This window comes from Pan paniscus, chromosome 21 (assembly GCF_029289425.2).
Source record: "Pan paniscus chromosome 21, NHGRI_mPanPan1-v2.0_pri, whole genome shotgun sequence".
NCBI lineage: Eukaryota > Metazoa > Chordata > Mammalia > Primates > Hominidae > Pan > Pan paniscus.
The window spans coordinates 42,190,907-42,218,178 of record NC_073270.2 but is presented as its reverse complement, the minus strand read 5'-3'; the positions used below and the strand labels follow the sequence as shown (position 1 = coordinate 42,218,178).

The window sequence follows — 27,272 nt, the reverse complement described above, 5'->3', positions numbered from 1 at the left end:
CACTACAATCAGAGGGGAAAAGGAAGGTGGGGATTGTTAATGGAAGTAGATTTTGACTAATTATAAACAAGAGCTTTCTAAGAAGCAGAGCTGGCCAAAGATGGAAGAAGGGCCTAGAAAATGGCCAGCCAGGCTAGACACAGGCAGGATGGATGCCAGGGAGGAAACTGAAGTCCCCATGGGTGTGACTTTTAAGATTCCTACCGGGCCTGAGACGCTCTTTGCCCTCCTACTTTACATCCAGTTCTGGACGTGATACCACACATCATCTTTGTGTGCATGACATTCATAGTTCAACTTTTTTTTTTGAGACAGTCTCACTGTCATCCAGGCTGGAGTGCAGTGGTATGATCACAGCTCACTGCAGCCTTGATAGCCCGGGCTCAAGTAATCCTCTCACCTCAGCCTCCTAAGTAACTGGAACCACAGGGGTGCACCACCATGCCTGGCTAATTTTTTTAGTTTTTGTAGAGATGAGGTCTCACTATGTTGCCCATGCTGGACTAGAACTCCTGGGCTTAAGCAATTTTCCCACCTAGGCCTCCTGAAGTGCTGGGATTACGGGCGTTGAGTTACCGTGCCCAGCCAACTTTTTGTTTAGAGACAGGGTTTCACTCTGTTGCCTAGGCTGGAGTACAGGGTGTGATCATAGTTCACTGTAGCTTCAACTTCCTGGGCTCAAGTGATCCTCCCACGTCAGCCTCCCAAGTAGCTAGGACTACAGACATGTACCACTGCTCCTGACTAATTTTTTTAATTTTAATTTTTTGTAGAGACAGGGTCTCACTATGTTGCCCAGACTGATCTCAAACTCCTGGGCTCAAGCCATCATCTCACCTTGGTCTTCCAAGTGCTGGGATTACAGGCGTGAGCCACTGGTCTTTTTTACCCCCCTACCTCCGGAGAATTGTTATCAACAAACAGCGAAATACAAAATGAGAATGTTCACACAGCCTAGCCACACGGGAAATCTTGTGAGGACTAACACCAGGGCTTCAGACAGCAAAGTCAGGAAGTAAAACACCTTCGTCTGGGAAGTCTAGCTGCACAAGAGCTCCCATCTGAGATGATAAATCCATTCTCAGAATATGAGATCAGCTGATACTTGCTACCCTGCCCCCTTCAAAATACCTGCTATGACAGAAACTGCCAGTAGGTTAGGAATCCCTGGAATCAGCCTTCATTCAGTGTATGACTTAAGCTCCTGGGTCTGAATTTCTCCCATCTATAAAATGAGAATAATGCGGCTTGCCCTGTCTATTGCCCTAGGACTGCTGTGAGTTTCCTAAGACAGGTGGGAAAGGGCTTGGCAGGTGAGGAACTGTCATTACAATTGCCTGAGGAGCCTAAACATCTCCTGAGCAAAGGGCCCACGGAGCTGCTGCCCAATCCCAGGCCCTCCATGGACTCTGCATGCCAGAAGCTGAGGATTTCTGGCCTGGGGCAGAAATGAGGGGTCTCATCCTGTCCAAGGACTAAGTTCGGGAAGATTCATTGCCCTGCCCAGCACCCCCAACCATCCAGCCCCTCGACACCGCACTGTAGCAGCACCATTCTAACATTTTAGTGTAGGGACCACTGGCCTCTCTGCCTTGTCAATCACCCCTCCAACTCTCCATCACCCCCTTCATGCCAACACACCGTGCTCAGCTTCCAGGCCTCTGTGCTGCCTGAACACCCTCTTCCTCACTGATTCTGCCTCCTCCTTTAGGTATCAGTTCCAGCATCACTCCTGCCAAAAAGCCTTCCCTAACAGTCTTCCCAGGCCCCTTCCCTGGCTCACTCACTGAACAACATCCCACATTCAGGCACACCACAGGCCCTTGCCCACCACACTATTTTTACAAACCTCTTTACTTTTCTGCTTCCTCCTTTAGACCCTGAGCCTCCTGAAGGCAGGGTGGCATCCCTGTGACCTCCAATCCTGGCTCAAAAGAGGTACCCAGGTGAATGCCTGTTGACACTTAGGAGGCAGAACCCCACCCTCTCATTTCACCCTAAAAATGACACAGGCTGGCAGAGCCCTCATCCTAGAAGACTTTGAAGACTCTAAGTAGAGAAGAGTAAGAGACAACTTGGCAAGCAGATGACAGTGATGCTGGAACAAGTCTTGACTATATGTCCCCTCATGCCCACAGAGCCCGCCCCACTCAATTTTCCTCTCAACTACCTCTGAAAGCACAACATGGTAACATCTGGGAAGATCTCTTTGAAAGAACATCTACCAATCAGAAGGTCACCAACCACCCCATCCTGTCCATAGAACTCTGCCCCAACAATGGCACAGGGTCAGCCACACTGAGGAGTGGCTGAACATTAGTGGCTAGTAATCACAGTTGCCAGATGTTTTTCACCTGCTCAGGAATTGGTGGTTATTGCAGTAGCCCAATCACCATCTGAGGTCCTAACCTCTGCATCTTACATTTGATCCCCTCAAGGAGATGTTTTCATCATCACCCCTGTGCTACTAAGGAAAAAGGAGGCTCAGAGAGGTTGAAGGCTCTGTTCGGGATCACACAGTGAGTCATGTTCTATCTGCTAAGTGAGTACAAACCCTACAGGTTTCAACTTCCAGAATGCAACCTTCACAGGATCCAGCCTCACAAGTAGTAAAAATACAAGCTTGCTTCGGCAAGACTGACACATACATTCCTACAAAGCTTAGAAGCTGCTGTAGATAGCCAAGTTTGTCCTCCTGCTCTGGTTGGTGGAATCTGACTACAGTACACTCTCATAAACATCCTGAGGCCAGGCAGCATCCCAAGAAACATCTGGAGAAAACAGACTTTACCTTGATAACATCTACCCCCTGGGAGTTGCTCTGCCCTGATGTTTTTGCAAACATACTTCCGAAGGCTTCAAACTGTCCTGCCAGACTCCTTTCTGCTCTCACAAAGAGACCTGTGACATCACTTGCCCTTCATAGTCCTTTCCCCTCCCAGGACTGCCACCCATCTGTAAAAGCAGGGGACTGCACTAGATTAGGGAGGGCACAGATTCCACTGGGCATGCTACTTCCGGTTGATTGGTTTTGCCTGTGTTGAGAAGACTCCTCATGCTGTATCCAGGGGTCAATGGGAGTGCTGTGGCTGATGCTGTCTGCCATGGGTCCAGTAGGAGGGGTAATTGCCCAGTGCAAGATATTTGCTGTCCCTGGACAAGATGATCACCATGGAAGTCATTTAGGACTCTAGTCCTATGACACAGAATTATTGTCTTTATCCCCTACCCAAATCTTTACCCTCTATCCTCCCTCACAGGCCCATCAACACTGGAGCTTCTTGAGAAATGTTTCAAATCCAGTAAGACGGAAAAGCAAACATCTATTTCAAGTCTACTGTCCTTCGAAAGACTGACCAACAAGAAACCTTAAATAGCTGCAACTTGTGGAGGGTAGCTGGGTTTCAGCCCAATTTTACCAGTGAAGTGCCGTATGACCTTGGGCAAGTCCCTGTATTTCTGGGTCTCCACTACTTCTACAAATTGGGATCAGGAGTCCTATTTTCCTTGCATTTAACTGCATCCAAACACTGTGCTAGGATTCTCAAGACTGCAAAGGAAGTCCATCATCTGTCTCACTGACTCTGAGTCATAAATATGTTGGAAAGTATTGTCCCATTTCCCAGAAGAGGAAGCTGAGGCTGAGGCAGGTGGAGGGACTTGGCCCAAATCCTAGAGCAAGTAGCTAATGAAGGAATTATGCTTGGGTCCTGTGATCAGATCCACAGCCTTCCTCATCCCATTATCCTGCCTCCACAGGGGGCAGTGGCCAGGCTCCTCAAGCCACCAGGGGCTTTGGAACCAAGGCTACCTCTGCAGAGGAGGCTCTCCCAGATGATCAGTCCCTTAGCAATTCTGCCAGGATAAGGCCACACATAAGCTTAGATGTGCATTGTGCATTAACTTGGAGAATTGCCTGGGCATGGTGGCTCATGCCTGTAATCCCAGCACTTTGGGAGGGAGAGGTGGGTGGATCACTTGAGGTCAGGAGTTCAAAACCAGCCTGGCCAACATGGTGAAATCCCTCTCTACTGAAAATACAAAAATTAGCCGGGCGTGGTGGCGGGTGCCTGTAATCCCAGCTACCTGGGAGGCTGAGGCAGGAGAATCACTTGGACCTAGGAGGCAGAGGTTGCAGGGAGCTGAAATTGCGCCACTGCACTCCAAGCTGGGTGACAGAGACTCTGTCTTAAAAAAAAAAGAAAAAAGAGAAAAAAACAAACTTGGAGAATTAATCACTACCATAAGAGTTAATTATTCAGAGCATTCCCCTCAGCTGCCCTTCAAATATATCTCCTTAAAATGGGCCAGAGAGGGCTGGGCATGGTAGCTCACGCCTGTAATCCCAGCACTTTGGGAGGCTGAGGCAGGCGGATCACCTGAGGTCAGGAGTTTGAGATCACCCCGACTAAAATGGAGAAACCCAGTCTCTATTAAAAACACAAAATTAGCCGGGTATGGTGGTGCATGCCTGTAATCCCAGCTACTTGGGAGATTGCTTGAACCCGGGAGGCGGAGGTTGCGGTGAGCCAAGATTGTGCCATTGCACTCCAGCCTGGGCAACAAGAACGAAACTCCATCTCAAAAAACAAAAAACAAAAAAAAAACCAAAAAAAAAAAAAAACAAACAAAAAAAATTGGGCTAGTGAATGAGATACCTAGAGTAATAGAATTTATAGAAAGAATGGTGGTTGCTGGCCAGGTGCGGTGGCTCACGCCTGTAATCCCAACACTTTGGGAGGCTGAGGCGGGTGGATCACCGGAGGTCTGAAGTTTGAGACCAGCCTGACCAACATGGTGAAACCCTGTTTCTACTAAAAATATAAAAAATTAGCCGGGCATGGTGGCAGATGCCTGTAATCCCAGCTACTCGGGAGGCAGAGGGAGGAAAATTGCTTGAACCTGGGAGGTGGAGGTTGCAGTGAGCCAAGAGAGCGCCATTGCACTCCAGCCTGGGAGACAGAGCGAGACTGTGTCTCAAAAAAAAAAAAAGGTGGTTGCCAGGGACCAGGCAAGGGGGTAATGTGGAGTTAGTGTTTAATAGGCACGGAGTTTCAGTTTGGGAAGATGAAGAGTTAAAGAGACGGATAGTGATGATGGTTATACAACAATGGGAATGTACTTAGTGCCAATGAACTGCACACTTAAAAATGGTTAAGATGGGCTGGGCGCGTGTGTAATCCCAGCACTTTAGGAGGCCAAGGCAGGTGGATCACCTGAGCCCAGGAGTTTGAGACCAGCCTGGCCAACATGGTGAAACCCTGTCTCTACTAAAAATACAAAAATTAACCAGGTGTGGTGGCGCGTGCCTGCAATCCAGCTACTCGGGAGGCTGAGGCACGAGAATTGCTTGAACCCGGAAGGCGAAGGTTGCAGTGAGCCGAAACTGCGCCACTGCACTCCAGCCTGGGCGACAGAGTGAGACTCTGTCTCAAAACAAACAAAAAAAAGGTTAAGATGGTCATTAAGACAGTGTTAAAAATGGACTAGTGAGCGGCCCACTGAAGAATGAGCCCCAGCAGTTATCAAACTGCTTTGATTTTACTCATTCCAAACCTAAAAGTCACAAATAAAATATTTAAAACTAAGCATTTTTAAAAATTTTCTGATTTGAGTTAACTGTATTTGTGAGCAAGGGCTGGTTAATAATCTGCCTACAATCTCTTTACTGAAATTCAGCAAATATAAATAAAAGAAAAATAATCCAAACAGAAAATAAAGATCAGAGGTGTACAAAGGCAGTAATGGATGTGTTAGTATCATAGAATCTTGGACAGGAATTGGGTAAGAGATTGTATGGAGAGCCGGGCTTGGTGGCTCACGCCTGTAATCCCAGCACTTTGGGAGGCCGAGGCGGGCGGATCACAAGGTCAGGAGTTCGAGACCAGCCTGGTCAACATGGCAAAATCCCATCTCTACTAAAAATACAAAAATTAGCCAGGCATAGTGGCAGGCGCCTGTAATCCCAGCTACTCAGGAGGCTGAGGCAGGGGAATCACTTGAACCCGGCAGGCGAGGCTACAGTGAGTCAAGATCATGTCACTACATTCCAGCCTGGGCGACAGAGCGGGACTCCATCTCAAAAAAAAAAAAAAAAGGAAGAAACATATAAACATATTCACTTGCAGTACATTCATTATCACACCTCTTTAGGTTCACCGAGACCCCCAGGGTCCTGCCTGACCTTGAGACTGCTCCAGATGTAACCCCTACCTCTCCTGTTCCCTCAAGATACCCCCACCTCAGGGTCGTGACACCTCCCAGTCGGCCCTTGACTGCCTCCTTCCCATCCAGCAGTCACTTTCCCTGAGATGCCTTCCCCAATCTCTCAGCATCTACTTGTTTCCTTTAGGGCTCTCATCACTAACAGATTAGATAGTAGCCTGTTTGTTACCTGCTTGGGTGGGGACTCCAAGCTGGAGGGAAGTCAATCTTGTTCCCTAGTCTCTCCCTGGCTCCTGGCACAGCACTTGGCACTCAAGTAAATGAATGGCTGATTGTTTGGAAAGAGAAGTGGAGGTGGGGTAGGAAGGAGGGAGGAGCCCAATCCCTGCCCTCCACCCCCCACCCTTCCCACACACTGCTGCATGTGCCTCTTTTAAAGAAACTGCTGGGACAGCAGCAACGGTGGCAGCCCTACCTTTATTGGGTGATGTCAGACAGGCCCCTCTTCCCCACCCCACCTTGGTCTGCACTCCACAGGCAGGCAGACAACTCCTATTACTGCATCCCTGTGCAGGGCAACAGCCACGCCAGGGGGAAGGCAAGAAAGTTCCAGGAGAGGCTAGAACTATCCAACCTATTCTCCGCAGTCAATAATAGGTCCTCGTCACAGCCCCCAGTAGGAAACTGCCCAGATGGAGTGATGACCCTGCAGACAAAACTCTAGCTCCACATACCTGGCAGACTCTGACAACCCTGGATAGATTCTCCAGCCTGATCTTGGGTGTCCTGAACCCTGGACAGTCTGCCCTTCCCCTTCCCTCACGCAGAGCATTCGCCTCTCCCCTAACCCAGGCCACCTTTCCCCATAAGAGCCCTGCACTTGGCAAACAGCCATCAAATAACTGACTCCACTCCAAACAGCCCACCCAATCCATCTACATCTTTCCAGGCATGGGACATGGACAGTTTTTGGCTATTTCAAGTCTTCTCTTTCCCCCTGGATGTCAGTAACAGCAGCAGCTAATACTTCTCAAATGCTTCCTCTGTACCAGGCACTGTGCTGAGTGCTTTGCACAAGTTTCTGTTGTCCTCATGCTGGACTACAGTCAGGTATTATTAGCATCTCTATTTTGCAGGTGAAGAAACAAGCCCAGAGAGGTTAAGTACCTTGTCCAAGGTCTCACAGCTCTAGCTGGCAGCCCAGGAACTGAACCCCAGCAGTCCAACTCTACAGAGATGCTCTTAACTATAGGTACATATGACCTCTGGGGTGTGGGCTTCCTGATCACCTACTGTACGCTCAGTAGGTGCCCTTAGGGACTGGACTCCAGCTCTGTACTTAGGGACCCTGTGACTGTGCAAAGGAGAAGAGAGGTACATAAAAATCGTATTTGCTGGCCAGGCATGGTAGCTCACACCTGTAATCCCAGCACTTTGGGAGGCCAAGGCGGGCAGACTGCTTGGGCCCAGGAGTTTGAGACTAGCGTGGGTAGCATAGTGGGAAATCTCTATTTTAAAAAATCATATTTGGTCTAGCAACAAAATTGATACCATATTTGCATTGATAAGTCTGAGAATTTCCTTAGTAAAAGCACAGGAAATAGGAACTTGAGACCCCAGCTAATCAGGTAACAGTTAATATCTGAAAGACACAGGCCAACCAAACTGGGTGTTACGATACTCTCTCACCAGCTTCCAGGAACCAAATTCAACTTAATAGCAGAGATAGAAGGAGCTCCCTCCTGCTGACAAACAAATGAGGAATCTGCAGGCCAGAGAAGGGAAGGGTCTTGCCTGAGGCCACCCAACAACTCAGTGACATAAAATGGTGAGAAGCCAGCAGTTGCAGCTCCTCCATCCTTTGGCTTTCAGGCCATCTGGGTCCCAAAAAGAAACTATAGGAGGTAAGTAAGTGCCCACAGTGACCAAAAGTTTAAGAGTTTTCATGGTAAAGACAGGGCACTGGCTCTTACCTTCAGGGAAAGTGAAATGCTCTGTGAAAGCTGGGTTTGGGAAGCCAGGATTTCGTTCCCAAGCTGACAGAGGCCCAGCTCCAGCTCAGCTCTGCCCCGGAAGGACGGGAGTTTAAAAGGCCTACCTGGAGCCCGGCTGGGACCACACCCACATGGGGCTGACTTCACCAGAGAACCCATCCTACTGGCTGTCTCCCAGACAGCAGTGGGCCAGGCCAGGACGCCTCCGCCTGTCTGTAGCCTGGCGCCTCTCCCTGCGGGGCCCCACCCAGTCCCTACCCCAGCCAGGCTCCCAGAGCAAGGGTGGGAGTGGGTAGGGAAAAGGCCTGCTCCCCTCCTCATGAGGCCACCTGGGCCTGGGTCCCTCAGAGCGTCCCCTCAGCCTGGGCTGGGTCTGAAGTGGCTGCTTCCTGCTTTGCCATTTTTCTTTCACTTTGGTTTTTAACCCCAAAGTGAAACTTTACGACTAGAACAATTTGGGAAAGATGTTGAGAGTTAAGGACTAGGAGAGTCAAATGCCTGGCTTCTAATCCAAGCAGAAGTGAGCTGAGACCTGTCAAGTTCACTGGGAGACCTGGGAGATCTTCAACTTCTCCAGGCTGAGTTTTCCTATTGATAAAATAGGAGGGAGGAACTAAGCTAGTGATTTTTTTTTTTTTTTTTTTGAGACAGGGTTTTGCTTTGTCACCCAGGCTAGAGTGCAGTGGCACAAACAGCTCACTACAGCCTTGACCTCCTGGGCTCAAGTGATCCTTTCGCCTCAGCCCCACAAGCAGCTAAGAATACAGGTGTGCACCACCACATCCAGCTAATTTTTGTATTTTTTTATAGAGACGGCGTTTCGCTATGTTGCCCAGACTGGTCTTTAACTCCTGAGCTCAAGTGATCCACTGGTCTTGGCTTCCCAAAGTGCTGGGATAACAGGCATGAGCCACCACACCTGGCCCCCACTAGGCTAGTGATTTTAAATGTCACTTTAAATTAGAAAAAAAATGATAGAACTTTCCCTTCCTCATCCCTGCTGCCACTGGAGCTAAAAATGGAGCTGCAAAGATGATCTGCTGGGGGAGCCTTTTTGGGCCATCCTGTTGGCTTGGGGGAGGAGGCAAAAGTCTGCTGGCAGTGTAGACATGCTCCTGGTCTCCCTGACCACCTCTCTCGGATCTACCGACTGAGTTCCTTTAGCCTGCACAGGTTCTAGAGGTCTCAGCAACCTAGGGCAGAGCAAATTCAGGGAGCCCCTAAGTATGATCTTTTTTTTTCTCTCATCTTGTATGTTCTTCCAACAAAAGCCTAAGTATGATCTTGACCGTATCTCAGCACAGCAAGAGGAGACACCTACCAATAGCTAGCCTGAGGGCTGACCTGGCCATCTGCTAGGACTGACAACGGCCCACCCAGGGAACTGGTCTAGACTTCAGAATCTCTGCTGACCCTGGCATGCCCACTCTGTCTAGCTAAGACCACTTTAATACATTTCACGATGTCTTCCTACTGGCTGGTTTACCAAATAGCCAGGGACATGAGAAAGGCAGGAATGAGTCTCCCAACTATGCAGATGAGGAAAACTGAGGTTCAGTGAAGGGCAGGAGTATAGCAGCCAAGCCAGCACTGGGATTCAGGAGGTCAGTTTGTTTGTTTGTTTATTTATTTATTTATTTATTTATTTATTTATTTTTGAGACGGAGTCTTGCTCTGTTACCCAGGCTGGAGTGCAGAGGCGCAATCTCGACTCACTGCAACCTCCGCCTCCCGGGTTCAAGTGATTCTTCTGCCTCAGCCTCCTGAGTAGCTGGGACTACAGACGCCCACCACCACGCCCGGCTAATTTTTGTATTTTTAGTAGAGACAGGGTTTCACCATATTGGCCAGGTCGAGTAGAGGTCTCGAACTCCTGACTTTGTGATCTGCCTGCCTTGGACTCCCAAAATGCTGGGATTACAGGCATGAGCCATCGCGCCCGGCAAGGTCAGTAAATATTTGAATGAGCTCACTGGCTTCACCGTTGCTAAGCAGGTGCAGCACGAGAGGAGCTCATGGAGGAAACAAATTTGAATCTGGGGGTGAAGGCGGGGTGCCTTTTAAAATATATACATTTTCAGAATGAAAAAGAAGGCAATTAAAAAATATATGACAAAATTTTAAGCACACAGACTCTTGGAAAGAGTAATTCTGTGTGCAGAAATGGCTCCGACAGCTACACATGCACTCGTGCATGGAGACACACAGGAAAGGGTGTTCACTGCAGCACTGTTTACAGCAGCAAGATTGAGAACAAGCTAAACATCCTTGAGTAGAGGACAAACAACTGGTGGTCTATCCGTCAATGGAAAGCCACATGCTCAGGAGCAAAGGTGGCCATGAACCTGTATGTGCCCACCAAGAATAACCTGCAACAGAGACTTACATGAAAAATTCAAGGTATAGAAAAGTAGGGAGAGACTATGCCACTGTCTAAGTAATAAAAAGGGATGTTACTGACAATAGCTGCACGTGGATGCTGAGTATTTCTATAAGGAAACCTCAAGACTCGTCACAGTGATTAGGTGTCTGGGTAGGACAGGGACTAATTTTTCATTGGGCTTTTTTTTTTTTTTTAACCAAGTTTGAATTTTTTTTAACCAACATACATGTATTGCTTTTTCAGTAAAAATATAACTTTTACACACAAAAAAAACCTCCAGCAAAACGTATCCAGAGATGCCTCTTCCTAGATCTCAGGTATCAGACTCCCTGGGTTGGGAGGGGAGGCAGGACCCAGGCACACAGATTTTGAAATGTCTCCTCAAGGGCTGCTGGTCTAGCCTTGCAGAACAGGCAGTCAGCCTCTGAGAGTAGACTGAGGAAGCCTGGACACTGTGGGGCTCTGGGGTGTGGAGGAGAGTGTCAGGGAAGACTGTGGGAAAACTTGACTTTGAGGCATAGGAAGGATTTGAAGAAGGCTTTGAATGTTGACCATGTACAGCTGGGATGAGAGGGTTCCTACAGGAAGGACGGGAAATTAAGTGAAACTGATAAGGGAGGGGAAGGGGAAGGAAGGTCTCTCAGTATGGGATCCTGGCAAGTCCCTTTCCTCCGAGATTTGGTTCCCACTCATGGGAAAGGAAGGGGCTGGGCCAGAGTCCTTTTCAGACCTGCTATCCTAGGACCTTACTTTATTTCATCTCATTTAATATTAAAGGAGGTGGGGAGGGTCCCCAGCTCAGCACATGGCCATACAGCTCCACACCTGTGCAGAGTGTAATCAAATATTTGGAGGCTGCAGAAAATTCACACAAGGATCTTAGGTAAAGCAGCCCTTGGGCAACGTTCCCCCAGGGAGAAGGAGCAGATGGCCTTCTGCTGAGATGCCCTTCCTCACCCTGTTAATAATTAAGCCATTCCTGAAGACCTCTTTTGTTACTTTTTTTTTTTTTTTTTGAGACAGAGTCTTGCTCTGTTGCCCAGGCTGGAGGGCAATGGCGCGATCTCAGCTCACTGCAACCTCCACCTCCCAGGTTCAAGCAATTCTCCCGCCTCAGCCTCCTGAGTAGCTGGGATTACAGGCATGTACCACCACGCTCGGCTAATTTTTGTATTTTTAGTAGAGATTGGGTTTTGCCATGTTGGCTAGGCTGGTCTCGAACTCCTGACCTCAGGTGATCCGCCCGCCTCAGCCTCTCAAAGTGCTGGGATTACATGCGTGAGCCACCATGCCCAGCCTCTTTTGTTACTTTTGAAGTTCGGTTTGCAGAGACTTATGCCTTGGCTTGCTTTATACCAAGATGCTCCAGGCTAAGGGCTCACAGGCTGCAACAGTCTAGACCTAAGCCACAGGCCCAAACTACAGGGACCTGAAGTGGAGAGGGCCCAGGATGCAGATTAGGAGCCTGGGGTGGATCCTGGCTAGATCTCGGTGTGCTGCTGCTGCAGATTCTGGGAGGTCAGAAACTATGTCTTTAAGGCAGCTCTGACTGTCAGTGTTTCCCCAGGGCCAGCTCACTGCCAGGCACAGAGCAGCACTTAATAAATATTTATTGAATAAGTAGCTCAGCCACAGTGAGCTTGGTCAAGCCTCTTTCTACCAGTGAACCTCAGTTTCCTCTTCTGAAAAACAAGGATGACAAGAATAGTAATACTTCCCAAAGTTGGATAAAGATCTACTGAGATAATGTGTATAAAAGTGCTTTGCAAATCAAAACAGGCTAAACAAATATTAAAGATCCAGAACCAACGTGCTGAAACAAAACAAAAAGAATGAATATACGTGAGAATGAGCAAATTTACGAGAAAGCAACTGGCTCCAGATGGTCATCAAATGAATTACTACAATGGAAAGGGACAGCATAGGTCACTCTAGTCCACTGTTCCAATGTCCAAATAGCATTTCTCAGGCCACCTCTGTTCCAAAGGAGCAAAAAATCTCTCAAAACCTTTGTCCAGATTTTGGTATGAAGAACACGGTTACAGTTACAATCGTACCCTGCATATCACTGGGCTCAGAGTATCTGCCAAAGCAAACTGGCATACAGATGCTGGGTGTTTGCTGGAGGCAAGGGAGCAGCAGGGTGAGGGGCACCTGGAGGCTGTGCCTGCCATGTGGTTGCTCTGCCTCATGACCAAGTTTGTGTTCAGAGGAGTGTGGGCTGCACACAGAGAGAATGATTGGCTGGGAGCCCTCGGCCAAGCCATCAAATTCCTGGCTGTACACTGGGACCAACCACTGCTGCCTCCCATGGTAGCCACTGTGTAAGCACTAGTCCCCTTCCCTTTCCCTCTGCCCACTGGGGATTCCTGGCTGCAGCCTGAGAAATGAGTCCTAGGCTCCGTCACTTGGCTCTCCTGTGCAAGGTACCTTGGAGACAAGTCCCTTCCCGCCTTTGTGGGTGACTGATTGCGTTGGCTGGGCCCCTCTCTGGTGGGGGCTGGCTGAGAATTCCAACAGGCCCAGTGGTGGACATGCCTACTATCGGACTGGACATATACACAGCACAACTCCGGAAGCTTCTCACAGTCCAGTGTGTAAAACTGCTTGTGTGAGGGTCCCTAGCTCCTCTGACTCTTCCACCTTTAAGGAATTCTAAACTGGCACCCTGACCTTCAGGATCCTTAGAAAGCAAGATTTGTGGGCTTTTAGGATAAATGTGCTTGCTCCTAATTAAAGGGAAAGAAGGCTCAGCCCCTTGGGACCCTAAAAGCAGGAGTTCCCTTTCCAAGAAGCAGAGCTGAGCTGTGGGAAGAGACACGGTTTGGAGACAGCTGGCCTTGGGCCTGAGCTACCTTTTCCTTATCTGCAAAACAGGGATGGGAAGTCCACCTGCCTCTGGCTTACTGTACAGATTTCATGAGCGCCCTTGTGGAGCCCCTGGCGCAGAGCCAGGCAAACAGCAGGTGTACAAGAAATGTGCTCAGACTGCTACTTCCTGCCCCAAACCAGCAACACCCAACATTTTCCCTTCTGGCCCATCAGGGCGCTGGCCAAGCTTTCCTAAGGGAGTACAGCATCCTCTGCTACCCCAATTGGCTCTTCCCACTCCCATGGGCCCCACCCAAACCTCACCCTCTTGTGTCATCTGGATGCCTGCAAAGCCTCCTCCCTGTTGTGATTTTTATTCATTCCAATTTACCCAGCCTGATTCATCCTCTGGAAAGTCTTCCAGTTGTGCTACCTCTGCTCTAAAACCTTCCATGCCTCCCCAATGCCTCTGCTTTTCAGCTGTTTAACACTGCCTACAACCTCCTGGCTCCACCCAGATTTTCCAGCCAGAGCCCTGATGCCTCAGCAAAACTAGCATACTGCTGTTTCCCTAAATGCACACTTATCATCCAGCCATGCCCTCTGCACCCACCTCCCTGGAATGTCGGCACCACCCTCTGCCTCTGCAAATCCAGCCCCCCTCAAAGGGCTCTTGTTTCCTCTGGCTCATGCTCACTTCTTCCTTCTCAGACAATGCTTTTCCTCAGCAGACGCTTAATTACAGAGTGTCACACAGTCTCTCATAATTGTAGGCTTGTCTTCTTGTCAGACCATAAGTTCCTCAGGGCAGAGACGCCTTGTCTGTCTATTAATCCCCATCCTCCCAGAGCCTAGCCCAGGGCTAGGAAGGCAGGGCCGAGAGAAGGGGAGAGAGAGAGAGAGGGGAGAGAGAGAGAGAGAGACAGAGACAGACAGAGAGAGAGAGAGAGAGAGAGAGACAGAGACAGAGAGAGACAGAGAGAGACAGAGAGACAGAGAGAGAGAGACTCGCTTTGACCACTTGGGACCACTTCTCTTGCTCCTATCCCATGAGGAAACTGTTCACTGGCCAAACCAGACCTCAGGGCTCCAGGCCAGTGATGTAGAGACGAGGGAGCCTGGGGGAGGGAGGCAAAGATGTGGCTCTAGTCTTGCTCTGGGATCTTAGGCATCCCTACCCGTCCCTGGGCCTGCTTCCATGCTGTGGAACAGCCATGTTTTAGCTCTAGAATGTGGCTTGTATTTCTCTTTAAGGTAGCCTTGGTTTCTAAGAATGGGTGGGTCTGTCTGTTAACACAGCTGATTCCTGCACAGGTTGAGTGAGGAAAGGCAGCCACAGTCAGGTCTGGGAAATCTGGGAACCCGAGAGAGATTTACACCACACACCTCATCAACCTCATTACATTCCTGTAAGGACTAGACTTCATTCCTGCTCAGGTGTTCAATTCCACAGCCTGCACCCTGGCCCAGTCTGACTTGACAGTGCCTGCTGCCAGGACCAAGTAGGGGAAGGGTGACTTGCTTCTGAAAACCACCAATCCCCACACAAAACAAAGCTGATGATGGTGATGACTGCCATTTATTGAGGGGCTGTTACTACACGAGTTCTCATTTCCATCCCAATCTGATAGGGAAGAAAACGGAGGTACAGAAAGCTGACTAATCCAAGGTCACACAGCAACAAGCTAGGCTGTCATGCAAACCAGGGTCCTCTCAGTTCAGCTTTTCCCAGGTTGCAGCCAACAGGCTCTCAGCACCAGCATCCTCTAGAGAGCTGGTTTAAAAACCTAGGGGCATTTGATTCCTGCCCCAAGACCTGCCAAATGAGAGTGTCTAGGGATGGAGCTTTATAAAGACAAGAAACCCAAATTTTATATATGAGAAAACTGAGGCACAGAAAGGTGGCGTGACCTGCCAAGGTCATGCCGTAAGCATCCTCAGGAGTCCTGCTGGGACTCCAGAGCCAGCAAGGACAGACTTCCTGGGGGAGGTGGCATTTGACAGTGTGGGCCTCTAGGGGAAGAGAGGGCACTATAGGGGAAGAGGACAGCATTAATAAAGGCTGAAGAGGGAAAGGACAGGCAACAACTTCTCAAAGTGGCTAGGGGAAGGAAGAAATACATACAGAACCACGATGACAGCCTTCCCGCAAGAGCCCATCTGAGCTTCTGGGAAGAAAGCCTGTGTGGCGTTTACAACCTGCAGGTCTCCAGCAGTGGCCCTCTGGGTGTGTCTGGTTGCTGCTCAGGATGAGAAAGCCACGGGAGGTGGTGACTCAGTCCCCACCCAGCCTCCAGATAGCCTCCTTTTAAATTCAAGATGAGCTCAGAGACTGGGGAAATGTCAAGAAAACCCTCCTCCCAGAACAGATGGGAACAGACCCAGGGAAGGCGGCCTGAGGGGTAGGCTATCAGGCAGAAGCCATAAACCTGGAGAAACGCTGTGGGCTGTGGAGAAGAGGCCTGGGCTCCAAGTTTGCCTGTCACTGCTGTGGCTGTGGGCCCCTGAGCAGGTCCTTGTCTCTCTCTGGGCCCCCTATTTTTCATTCACCTGTGAAACAGGGAGAACTCCACTGGCTTCCGACTTCCAGGCCTGTTGGTGGAGAACAATGGTCGGGAAAGAGCCTGGCTGATTACACAATGCCTCACACAGCCTGGGAGAGATGAGAAGATCACTCCTATTACTATTAGAATAGCCACAGGTGCTTTCCTAGTTATCTAAACCCCAACCACAGGGCATGCGGGGGCGGGGGGGGGGGGGGAGGGGGGGGAACTGGGCTGTCTAGTTCCTACAAAGAGAAAAGTCACCCAGATGTTTTTGGGAAGGGAAAGTTCACATTTATTAAATGCCTACTGTGCACCAGATTTAAAAAAAAATACATAATCTCATTTAATCCTCATCATAATCCTGTAATACAGATCTTGAGTCCAGATAAGAAAACTGAAGCTCAAAGAAATAATTTGCCCAAGATTACAAAGGCAGTGAATGATGGAGACTGATTAAAACCAGGCGTTTGTGGTTCTGAAACCCAGAGTTTCTACTCTCTGGCACAGTTTCTTCTTTTTTTCTTTTCTTTTTTTTTTTTTTGAGACAGAGTTTTGCTTTTGTCACCCATGCTGGAGTGCAATGGTGCAATCTCAGCTCACTGCAACCTCCGCTTCCCAGGTTCAAATGATTCTCCTGCGTCAGCCTCCCAAGTAGCTGGGATTACAGGCGTGTGCCACCACACCCAGCTAATTTTTGTATTTTCAGTAGAGATGGGGTTTCACCATGTTGGTCAGGCTGATGTCGAACCCCTGACCTCCAGTGATCTGCCCGCCTCGGCCTCCCAAAGTGTTGGGATTACAGGCGTGAGCCGGCGCGCCCGGTCGACAGGGTCTCATTTTGTTACCCAGGCTGGAGTGCAGTGGCACGATCTCAGCTCACTGCAGTCTCGACCTCCTGACCTTCTGGATTCAAGCTATCCTCCTGCCTCAGCCTCCTCCAAGTAGCTGGGAATACAAGCGCATGCCACCACACCCAGCTAATTTTTGTATTTTTTGGAGCAACAGGGTTTTGTCTTGTTGCCCAAGCTGGTCTTGAACTCCTGAGCTCAAGCGACCTGCCTGCCTTGGCCTCCCAAAGTGCTAGGATTACAGGAGTGAGCCGCTGCTCACACAATTCTTGAGGGATTCCATGATTTCAGAATCAGTCTTAGGATAAGGAATGTTATTCCCATTTTATGGATTAGGAAGCTGAAGCCCAAAGGAAAGTGACATCCCTAAAAGTGGGTGAGATGTGGGAACTGGGATCCTGCACCCCTCACTTCCGGGCCAGGCACCAAGCCCTTCTTCTTTTCCACTGCAAGTAGCTGAAGTAAAGCACCAAGCACAGCGTACACAGTAAAAAGGTCAAAGGATGTTAGAGATTGTCATTATACACCAGGGGCAGGTGATAACAGCATGACAGTGACTTCTTCAAAGGCAGTGCCATGGAACAGGACCCAGAAGTCCTGGCTCAAACCTCTGTGGGTCCCTGGCCCTTCTGGGCCTCATCTCTTCATCTGTAAGACAAGGCGCTTGAACAGCTGATCTCATTCCCTGCACCAAAGTTCTAGGACATCCTAAGCTCCTTGACAGCAAACCCCAGCTCTCTGCAGAACCTCTCTCGGCTGAGGTCTTTGTTCCCCTACTCTACAGGGGAAGCAGGAAAAGCAGCCAAGGCTCACAACTACAAAGTGACTTTATTCCAAGTGCCACTGTCCAAGCAGGGCCCACCCTTAAACAACAATGGGATGGAACATGGAAAATCCAACTGTCCCCCTGCACAGACATCCCGATGGGCACGCCCATCTATCTTTACAAACGGACTAACAAAGAGCAAGCAGGATTGGGGCCTGAATTAAGAAACAGCCGTCTCCCTGCTCTATTGGAAGGGCAGGTGCATTCTCGAATAACCAGGCAGTGGGGAGGAGGTTAAAGAGCCCTGGACTGTAATGTCCTAGTCCTGGGTCCCTGTCCCAGCTCTGGCAGGAGCGAGCCAGCTGTTTACCCTTGGGCAAGCTCCTCTCCCTCGATGGGGCTGTTTAAAGACAGGCTGACAGTTCACAAAGCGTGTCTACAGATGTTTCATTTGATCATCATGACAACAGTGTGAGGCCAGCACAATTATCCACTTTTTACAGATAGGGAAACTGACAGAGAGGACAAGGGTCTCACTCAAGGTTACACACCTTGAAGCTGGCAGAACCAAGGCCCCAGAGGTTAGACTACCAAAGCCAATCCTCAGGGTGGTCAGATTAAGAAGTCCTCTCCCTGCTCATCCTGAATCGAATCTCAGCAAGATCCAGGCAGCACAGACCTTTGTTCACTTGCCCACTCAGGTGTTCTGCAAAGTTCTGGCCATGAACCCCACAGCCTAGCTGCCTAGGAGGCTGACCCCACCCCCACCCCCCTGCAAAATTTCATTACTCAAGCTGGCAAGAACGCAGCCCCCACACCCAGCCGGGGCTAAATAAACGTCCAAATGATATCACATCCTGCCGGCTCCAAAATAGCCCGGCCTGCCCACAAGCGATCACAAAGTGCCAGGCCATGCGGGGCCAAGTGGGCAGGGATGCCCAGCCCGTGGTGCCCTCCACACACTCAAGCAACTAAAGCAGAAGCCTCAGAGCAGGAAGGCCCCCCCCACTCCCTCCTCCGCCAGACAGCCTGGCCCCTCCCTCCTTTCCCCCTTTTGTGGGAGGCCCCAGAGCCCCCTTGCCCTAGCGCCAGCCCTTGCCCCAGCGCCAACCCCATGGAGCCTCGGCCGCGGCCAGCCTGCGGGCCAACTCCGGCCCGACCCGGACACCCCACCACTCACATTGCTTCAAGAGCTCCAGACACAAAGCCATGAGGGCCGGATGGGGGTCAGAGACCCAGAGACCCGGCAAAGACAGAAAAAGGGAGAGGGAGACAAGGAGCAGAGAGAAGGGGAGACAGGGGGCTAGGGCTGAAAAAGCAAGGGGGGGCCAAGGGCCCCAGGCAAAGAAGCAGGCTCAAAGGGGGGCCTTCAGGGCAAGAGGCACAGAGTGGCGAGACCACCGAGACAGATGTGGGGGCACAGAGGGGCAGGGAGAGCAAAGCAGGGGACTCCGATCCCGAGAAGTGGGGGTGCTCGGAGACCTGAGAGAGAACAAGGAGAGACAGCGACAGGGGACAAACCAGGGGAAAGCAGAGAGGCGCTCCTGAAGTCAGGGAGCTGAGGACATATTGGGGGGTCCCAAGGAGAAAGACTCCAACTTGGGACCTAGGAGCTCCCAGTGGATATGGGGAACACCCAGAAGAGGGAAAGCCCAGGGGCAATGGGGGTTCAGAGGAGGCGAGACCCCAGCGATTTGGGGTGCAGAACCCCCAAAGGATGTGCAAGAAACTCACGGGGAGCCCTTGGGGAGAGTGGAAGGTGTTCTCAAGGGGAACCCCAAAAGATCTGGGGGCGCTCTGAGGGGGAGTCCCGAAGAGTGGGGTCGCCCAGAAAGGGCGGCTCTGAGAGCTGAAGAGCGCTTTGAGAAGGGGACCCGAGATGGGGAGCGAGGGAGGGGCTGCGGAGGAGCGCGAGGGCAGAGACAAAGAGACAGCGAGCCGGGGAGAGACAAAGCGGGCGGAGCGGGGACACGGGCTGGAGGACTGGCGGCTGGACAGAAGGACGGAAGCGCGGGCGGACGGACGGACGAACGGACAGACGGGGAGGAGGAGGAGGGCGGGGGCGGGGCAGGGCCGGGCCGGGCGGGGGCGGCGCCCGTCTCCTCGCGGGGCCGCGGCTGCTCCGGGCGGCGCTGGGCGGGCCCCGGGCGTCCGGGCTGAGGAGGCGGCAGCGACGACGTGGACCGGACAGACGGACGGAGTGACTGACGGACGGACTGGCGGCGGCGGCGGCGGCCAGCGGCGGGCACTCACCCTCCTCCCTCACGCAGCCCGGCCCGAGGCTCCGGTTTTGTACGCCCGAGGGGCGGGGCCTCCGGGTTAAAGTCCCGCGCCTGCCCCGCCCCTCCCCGCCCCCCGCGTCAGCCGCGCGCGCGTCGTCAGGGACTCCCGGGCCGGGCAGGGGCGCGCGCAGCCCGCTTGGCATGTGGCCCGGCGCGCGCAGCCGGGCTGGTGCGCAGGCGCGCGGGCCGCCGCGTCCGGCCCACGCCCAGGCCGGCCGGCCCAGGAAAGGAGCGCGCGCCCACGTCGGCACGCGCATGCCCGAGCATGGGGGGGCGGGGGGGGGGCCTCCGCCCCTCGAACCGCCTCGCCAAACCGGTTCCAGCTGGAACGCGACGCATGCTCTGTGCGGGAGGTGGACCGAGGCGGGAGTTCCCACCGGTTCACCCCAGCGACACCTCGCTGTAAGGGGGGAACCGAGGCTCCGAGGAAGCTGCCCGAGGTGGCCCTCTCACCCCTGCATAGTCAGATTGGCCCTCTGGTCCTGGCTGCTCTGCGTCCTAGGTGTATCTAGCTGTCCTCGCCACTGCATCCTCCCTTTGCTTTGCTAACCCAGAGTCCTAGAGATTGGGTTCCAATCCCGGCTCCGCCTCTGGAGGCCTGTGTGATCTTGAACAACATCCGCATTCAACTTCCCTGAGCCTTCCATTCCTCCCCCGTAAAATAAAACAACAAGCACACCTACGATCTCATGGAGGGCAAAGTGACCAGCTCGAGCCGGGTTGGCAGTAGGTGGTGCCTTCACGCCTCCTCGCCTTCCCGGTTCCTGGCTTCTACCCCGCGAGTCCCCTCTCCTCACTGAATCCAGGTCCTGTCGCTGCCTTGTGGGCCTCATCTCTCCAGGCCGCACCTATGGTAGGTCTGCCAGACGCAGACCCAACTCTTGTTCATGACCTGCCTTGCTGGGTGACCTAGGCAAGTCCTTTCCTTTCTCGCATCTGTTTTCCAAAAAATGGAGAAAAGAATTTTTGACATATCAAAATATTTTGAGCACTGGCGAAGATGATAATGTTTCCAATACCACTGTCATGGTTTTTGCATTAAGGTGTAAAAATAATAAACAGAATTGAGGGTTAGCCAACCGTTTTGAATCCAGGCACTGTGCTAAGCACTTTGAAGGTCATCCTATCTCAGTCACTTATGCTACGCCTGTACTATTCACTTTAAGTTGGTTATTTTTATTTTTTGTAGCGACAAGGTCTCTGTTGCTCAGGCTGGTCTTGAACTCCTGGGCTCAAGCGATCCTCCCACCTCGGCCTCCCAAAGTGTTGAGATTACAGGCGTGAGCCAAGGTTGATTTACTTAGGAAAAAAACAAGGTACATTTGTTATGGGCCCTGACGACCCAAGGCAGCACACACAGCATAAGATGAAATATCATTATTCCACTTCCACCCTCCCAAATTTAATAACACACTCCCTGTGTGACCTTGAACAAGTCCCTTTCCCTCTCTGGGACTCACCAGCCCTATCTGTTTCCTGGAGAGAAACTGGACCAAGGCAAGATTTTTCAAACTGTGGACCGTGATTGACACCCTGAATAGAGATCACTGGGGGCACCAACTGAAAAGCAGATTCTGGGCCGAGTGTGGTGGCTCACGCCTGTAATCCCAGCACTTTGGGAGGCCAAGGCGGGAGGATCACCTGAGGTCAGGAGTTCAAGACCAGCCTAACCAATATGGAGAAATCCCGTCTCTACTAAAAATACAAAATTAGCCGGGCATGGAGGCACATGTCTGTAATCTCAGCTACTTGAGAGGCTGAGGCAGGTGAATCGCTTGAACCCGGGAAGCGGAGGTTGCGGTGAGCCAAGATTGCGCCATTGCACTCCAGCCTGGGCAACAAGAGCGAAACTCCGTCTCAAAAAAAAAATTAATTAATTAATTAAAAAAAGACCAGCCTGGGCAACATAGGGAGACCCTGCCTCCACAAAAATTAAAAAATTAGCTGGGTGTGGTGGCATGTGCCTGTGGCTCCTCAGCTACTCAGGAAGCTGAGGTGGGAGGATTGCTTGGGCCCAGGAGGTCAAAGCTGCAGTGAGCTGTGATCCTGCCACGGCACTCCAATTTGGGTGACAGAGTGAGACACTGTCTCCAAAATAAAAAAATAACAAAAAAGAAAAGCAGATTCCTGGGACAGAACTCAGGCAGTGTCAAACAGTGTTTGTATTTTACCAAATTTGAGACCCTTGGGCTAGGAGATTTTAACAGTCCCTTCTGATGGTGATGCTTTAGGGTCCCAGAAGATATTTATGGAACATCTACTGTACTCCAGTACTGGGTCCTTCCCCTAAGAGCTCCCCAGTCTGGCTGGAATCCCTACAAGGCAGAGTTGGCTGGACCACAGCCTGAGATGGGGCACAGACAGGACTCACATGCTCCCCCTCCCTAATCCCCAGCCTGGACCCCAAGGCTCCCCATCCGGGGGGTGAAGATGCTCCTCTCCCAACTTCCCAGATAGTCACTGTCCTGTCTCAGGTGCCAGAACTGGCAGTTAGAGGAGTGAGGGCTGTCCCCACGCGACCTGGCTGTGTAACCATTCCTTCTCATCACCCCTTAGCTGTTCTCCTTCACTCTCACCCACATCCAATCCACCAAAGAATCCTGTTGACTCCACTTTCAGAGCCCTCCCAGGATCCAGTGAGTTGTCACCACCTCCCTCACTGCCACCCTGCCTAAGCCACCATCATCACCCTGGTATTCCCATATCACCCACTTCTTGCCCCTCAAACGTGGCTCCATGCAGCCCCCTGAGTAGTCTTTTTTTCTTTTTCTTTTCTTTTTTTTATTTTGAGACGGAGTCTCATTCTGTTGCCAGGCTGGAGTGCAGTGGCGCAATCTCGGCTCACTGCAACCTCTGCCTCCCAGGCTCAAGCGATTCTCATGCCTCAGCCTCCCGAGTAGCTGGGATTACAGATCTGTGCCATCACATCTGGCTTTGTATTTTTAGTAGAGAGGGGTTTTGCCAGGCACGGTGGTTCATGCCTGTAATCCCAGCACTTTGGGAGGCTGAGGCGGGTGGATCACCTGAGGTCAGGAGTACAAGACCAGCCTGACCAACATGGTGAAACCCCTCGCCATTGCACTCCAAGCCTGGGCAACAGAAGCAAGACTTCATCTCAAAAAAAAAAAAAAAAAAAGATATGGGGTTTCACCACGTTGGCCAGGCTGGTCTCAAACTCCCGACCTCAGGTGATCTGCCTGCCTCGGCCTACCAAAGTGCTGGGATTACAGGCGTGAGCCACCGCACCCGGTTTGAGTGTTTCTTTTAAGACACACACCAGGTCATGTCACTCTTGTGCTCCAGTGCCCCAGTGGTTCCCCCTTGTACTCAGAGCCAAAAGACAAAGTTGTTTCCACAGTCGGTGGCCAGACCCAACCCTCCCCTCCCTGTCCTCGAACCTCACCTCTTACCATGGCTCTCTCCTCAGTGCTCTGCCCCCCACCAGCCTGTCAGGCACCTCCTGCCTCAGGGCCTTTGTACCACTCACCCCCCGCCTGGAGTGCTTCCCAGCACTGCTTATTCCCACACTTCCTTCAAGTCTTCACTCAATCCGGGTGTGGTGGCTCATGCCTGTAATCCCAGCACTTTGGGAGGTGGGGTGGATAGCTTGAGGTCAGGAGTTCGAGACCAGCCTGGCCAACATGGTGAAATCCCATCTTTACTAAAAATACAAAAATTAGCTGGGTGTGCCTGTAATCCCAGCACTTTGGGAGGCCAAGGTGTGCGGATCATGAGGTCAGGAGATCAGGACCATCCTGGCTACCACGGTGAAACCCCATCTCTACTAAAAATACAGAAAATTGGCCGGGCGTGGTGGCTCATGCCTGTAATCCCAGCATTTTGGGAGGCCAAGGCAGGCGGATTACCTGAGGTCAGGAGTTCAAGACCAGCCTGGCCAACATAGTGAAACTCCGTCTCTACTAAAAATACAAAAATTAGCCAGGTGTGGTGGCAGGTGCCTATAATCCCAGCTACTCAGGAGGCTGAAGCAGGAGAATCGCTTGAACCAGAACCAGGGAGGCGGACATTGCAGCCATTGCACTCCAGCCTGGGGGACAAGAGTGAGACTTTGTCTCAAAAAAAAAAAAAAAAAAAAAAAAAAAAATTAGCCGGGCGTGGTGGCGAGCGCCTGTAGTCCCAGCTACTCAGGAGGCTGAGGCAGGAGAATGACATGAACCCGGGAAGCGGAGGTTGCAGTGAGCCAAGATCTCGCCACTGCACGCCAGCCTGGGCAACAGAGTGAGACTCCGTCTTAAAAAAAAAAAAAGTCTTCACTCAAAATCCCCCTCTCAATGAGCTGTACCCTAGCCACCCTGTTTATACCTCGGCACCCCTCCCTGCACTCTGCCACCACTCCCAGGACCCCTTATGCTGTGCCAACTACCAACAAACCACACACTTATTTATGTTTATTGTTTTGTCTGCCCTTCCCCTTCCCAGTAGAATACAATCTCCATGAAGGCAAGGATTTCCATTTTGCTCACTGATGGTACCTACAACACAGCCTGGCCCAGAGCACTTGATCAATAAACATCTATCAGTGAAAGATGCCTGATTGCAAGGCTCAGGTGCTTAACCACCATGCCATAGGGCCTCCAAGGTTCTATTTAAACACCTTCATCTCTCTTCCTTTGGGGTGACTTCTCTACCCGCTGAGGGGATACAGAATGCCCCTGTCTTGTCTCAAGAGTCTCAATCCTGGGATTGGAGGCCTGCCCACCAGTCCTTCAGTCCTGGTCACTATTTCCCCCAGAAGGCTGAGTGGATCTGCTAAAAACAGGACATGGAAGAGTGAGGATCCATATACTCAGCACGCAGTAGGCACTCAATTAATCAGGCATGTCGTAGTCCAAGGGTTGGTGGACCCCAGACAGGAAGCCTGCCTTCTGCCCAGCGTGCTCTGTGGAGAGGTGCCTGTTTCAGCAGTAGGGAATTGTGGTTCCTCATTATTCATTCCGGGAAGGCCTCCTGGGTCCTCCCATTATTCTCTGACCCTATGGCCCCTGTCCTGACCTCACTGTCACTTACCTAGACCACTGCACCAACCTGTGAGTGGCCTCTCAGCCTCTAATCCATCCTGCCCATGTTGCTAGAGGACTTCCCCTGCAACTCCTGTAACATACCTTCATCACCCATGCTTGTACCGCTTTACCAGGACTGGGTGGCTCCCACGCACAGGGGGCAATGGAGAACCCAGGGCTTTGAAGTCAGGCACACCCAGGTAGGAAACTGCTCCCTGACCTACTAGCTGGCTGACTTTGACCTTGATAGATAATCATCTTCTCTAGGCTGATGTTTCTTTGTGAAATATCTGTAAATGTGTGTGCATGTCTGTGTGTGCGCACGTGCATGTTGGGATAAGTGGGTTAGATCAGGAATTGCAGATGTATGTAACTCTTCTGGCTACAGTAGACATCACGAATCGATGGTGGCACCTTTCTTTGCTTAACCAAATCTCAGAACTGAGCTCCAGGGATCAGAGATGACACATGGTTGAAGTCCATTTGCAATCTCCGGACATGATGGTCTTTGAGTTTCCTCTTAGCCCTGACACTGTGGAGACTAGAGGCATTGGGCTGACAAGAGCCTGCGGTGGAGTGAGGGGACAGGTGGGCCCAGGGTAGGGTTGGGGGACAGGGTTGACTGGAGGGTTGACTGTGTACTGCAATTTTATCAACCTCCCTTCCTGTATACAGAGTGTGTGGTCGGGGGGGGAGGTTAGGGGTAGGAGGGCAGTCAGAGAAGAAGCTGGGGGATGGAAGATGGGACAAAGAGGGGCAGGCATAGCAGCTGATGACTGGATTGTCACAGATGGGAGGTACCCGTGGGTCCCCAAACCAAGGCCTCACGACACAGATAGAGACTTTGAGGCCCAGGGGAGGGCAGGTGCCCACTCAGAGTGACACAGAACTCAGGGTCCCTGAGCAAGGAGCAAGGGTGGTTCCCAGGCCTGGAGCCCATCCCACGTCAGCCTAGAGCCACAAGCACTGTCAGGGAGTGAGCCCAAGTGTGTGTGCCTGTGTGCTTGCACACACTCAGGTGCAGAGAATGCAGCTGGCAGGAGTGGGGGTACACCCTGCAGCCCACCACCTTGCCTGCCCAGGCCCCTGGCTGTCATCACAGCCTCCCTGTGATTCAGAGGGAGTGGGAGAGACACAGAAAGGGAGGACGGGGAGGAGGGCCAGAAACTGAGAGGGAAGGAAGGCAGAGAGGGTGGGAGGGAGAAGCAGAGAACTGAGGGAGACAGACAGAAGGCAAAGATGGTGGGGGGAGAAAGAGGGAGAGGAAGGGAGGGGAAGCTGGAAGAAAGAGAGGGAGATGGCAGAGTAAGAGGAGGGAGGGAGGAGGAGGGAGGCTGTTCTCCTTTCTTCTTTTTCTCAGAGGCATAGAGAGAAGAGAGGCAGGAGGGGGCAAACTGGGGAGTGATGGCACCCCCAAGCCCCCTCCTAGATAGGTCCTTTGGCTGGGGAGGGGCACGCATCCACAGCGGCTGCTTCTCCCACCATCCCAGCTAGAGCTGACCCCGCCTGCCAGTCACCTGCCAGAGCTATTTCTGGAATGTGGAATCTGGGTCAGACAGGGGGAGGGAGAACAGGGACAGCAGTAGTGGCACTGGCAGTGGAGAATTGGCCAGGTCCACGTGGGTGGGCGGGCAGGCAGGCAGCTCCTCACCCTGCCCACGCCCTGCTTGAGAGGGGCTCTCACTGCCTCAATAACTGCCGCTCCCCTACATCAACCCACCGGCCTGCACAGGACCTGAGTGCACAGATGCCTCTGTGAGAAGGACAGAGCTTTCATGCCCTTCAGCAACGTGGAAGCTCAGAACAGCCCTGGGGGTGGAGAAAGGACCCGATTGCTCACTCCTTGGAGACAGATGCTGAGGAGTAAGGGGGCAGCCTTCTGAGCAGGGGTGACCCTGTAGGGAGACAGTGGCTGGATGTGCAGTGGTGAGGATGTGCCTGTGTGTGCTGGTGTTTGTCTGTGGAGGGAGTGATTTTGGGCAGGCTCGCCATATATGGTTGTACAAGTTTTATACTGATCAAGGATGTTACATATCAGGGGGAGCCATTCACCACATAGACATAATTTAATTATATAATTATTATGACAAATTTCTGGCAAATGGAAGTAAAGGACCTTATTCTAACAAAAAGTGTGACATGACAATTTTTCAACAGATGGCTGTTAAGTGTCTTAAGGAGTGCCCTTTCTTTCTATCTTTTTTTTTTTTTTTTGAGACAGAGTCTCGCTCTGTCGCCCAGGCTGGAGTGTAATGGTGCGATCTCGGCTCACTGCAACCTCTGCCTCCCAGGTTCAAGTGACTCTCCTGCCTCAGCCTCCCGAGTAGCTAGGATTACAGGCGCCCAGCTAATTTTTGTATTTTTAATAGAGACGGGGTTTTGCCATGTTGGCCATTCTGGTCTCAAACTCCTGACCTCAGGTGATCCACCCACCTCGGCCTCCCAAAGTGCTGGGA

General features: G+C 51.6%; 1 protein-coding gene across 16 annotated transcripts in view; it reads right to left on the bottom strand.

Annotated features, from left to right (window-relative positions):
• Positions 1-27,272, bottom strand: part of DLGAP4 (DLG associated protein 4) — a 227,051-nt gene that overhangs the window by 49,144 nt on the left and 150,635 nt on the right. For 2 of the 16 annotated variants that reach the window (XM_063600856.1, XM_063600855.1), the window contains exon 1: positions 19,767-19,939. The exons of 9 other annotated variants lie outside the window; for them this stretch is intronic. In XM_063600856.1, the coding sequence (XP_063456926.1) occupies positions 19,767-19,938 (172 nt within the window). In that variant the 5' untranslated portion in view covers position 19,939. 5 more of the 16 variants (XM_008957275.6, XM_057300850.2, XM_057300851.2 and 2 more) reach the window with 5 other exon arrangements.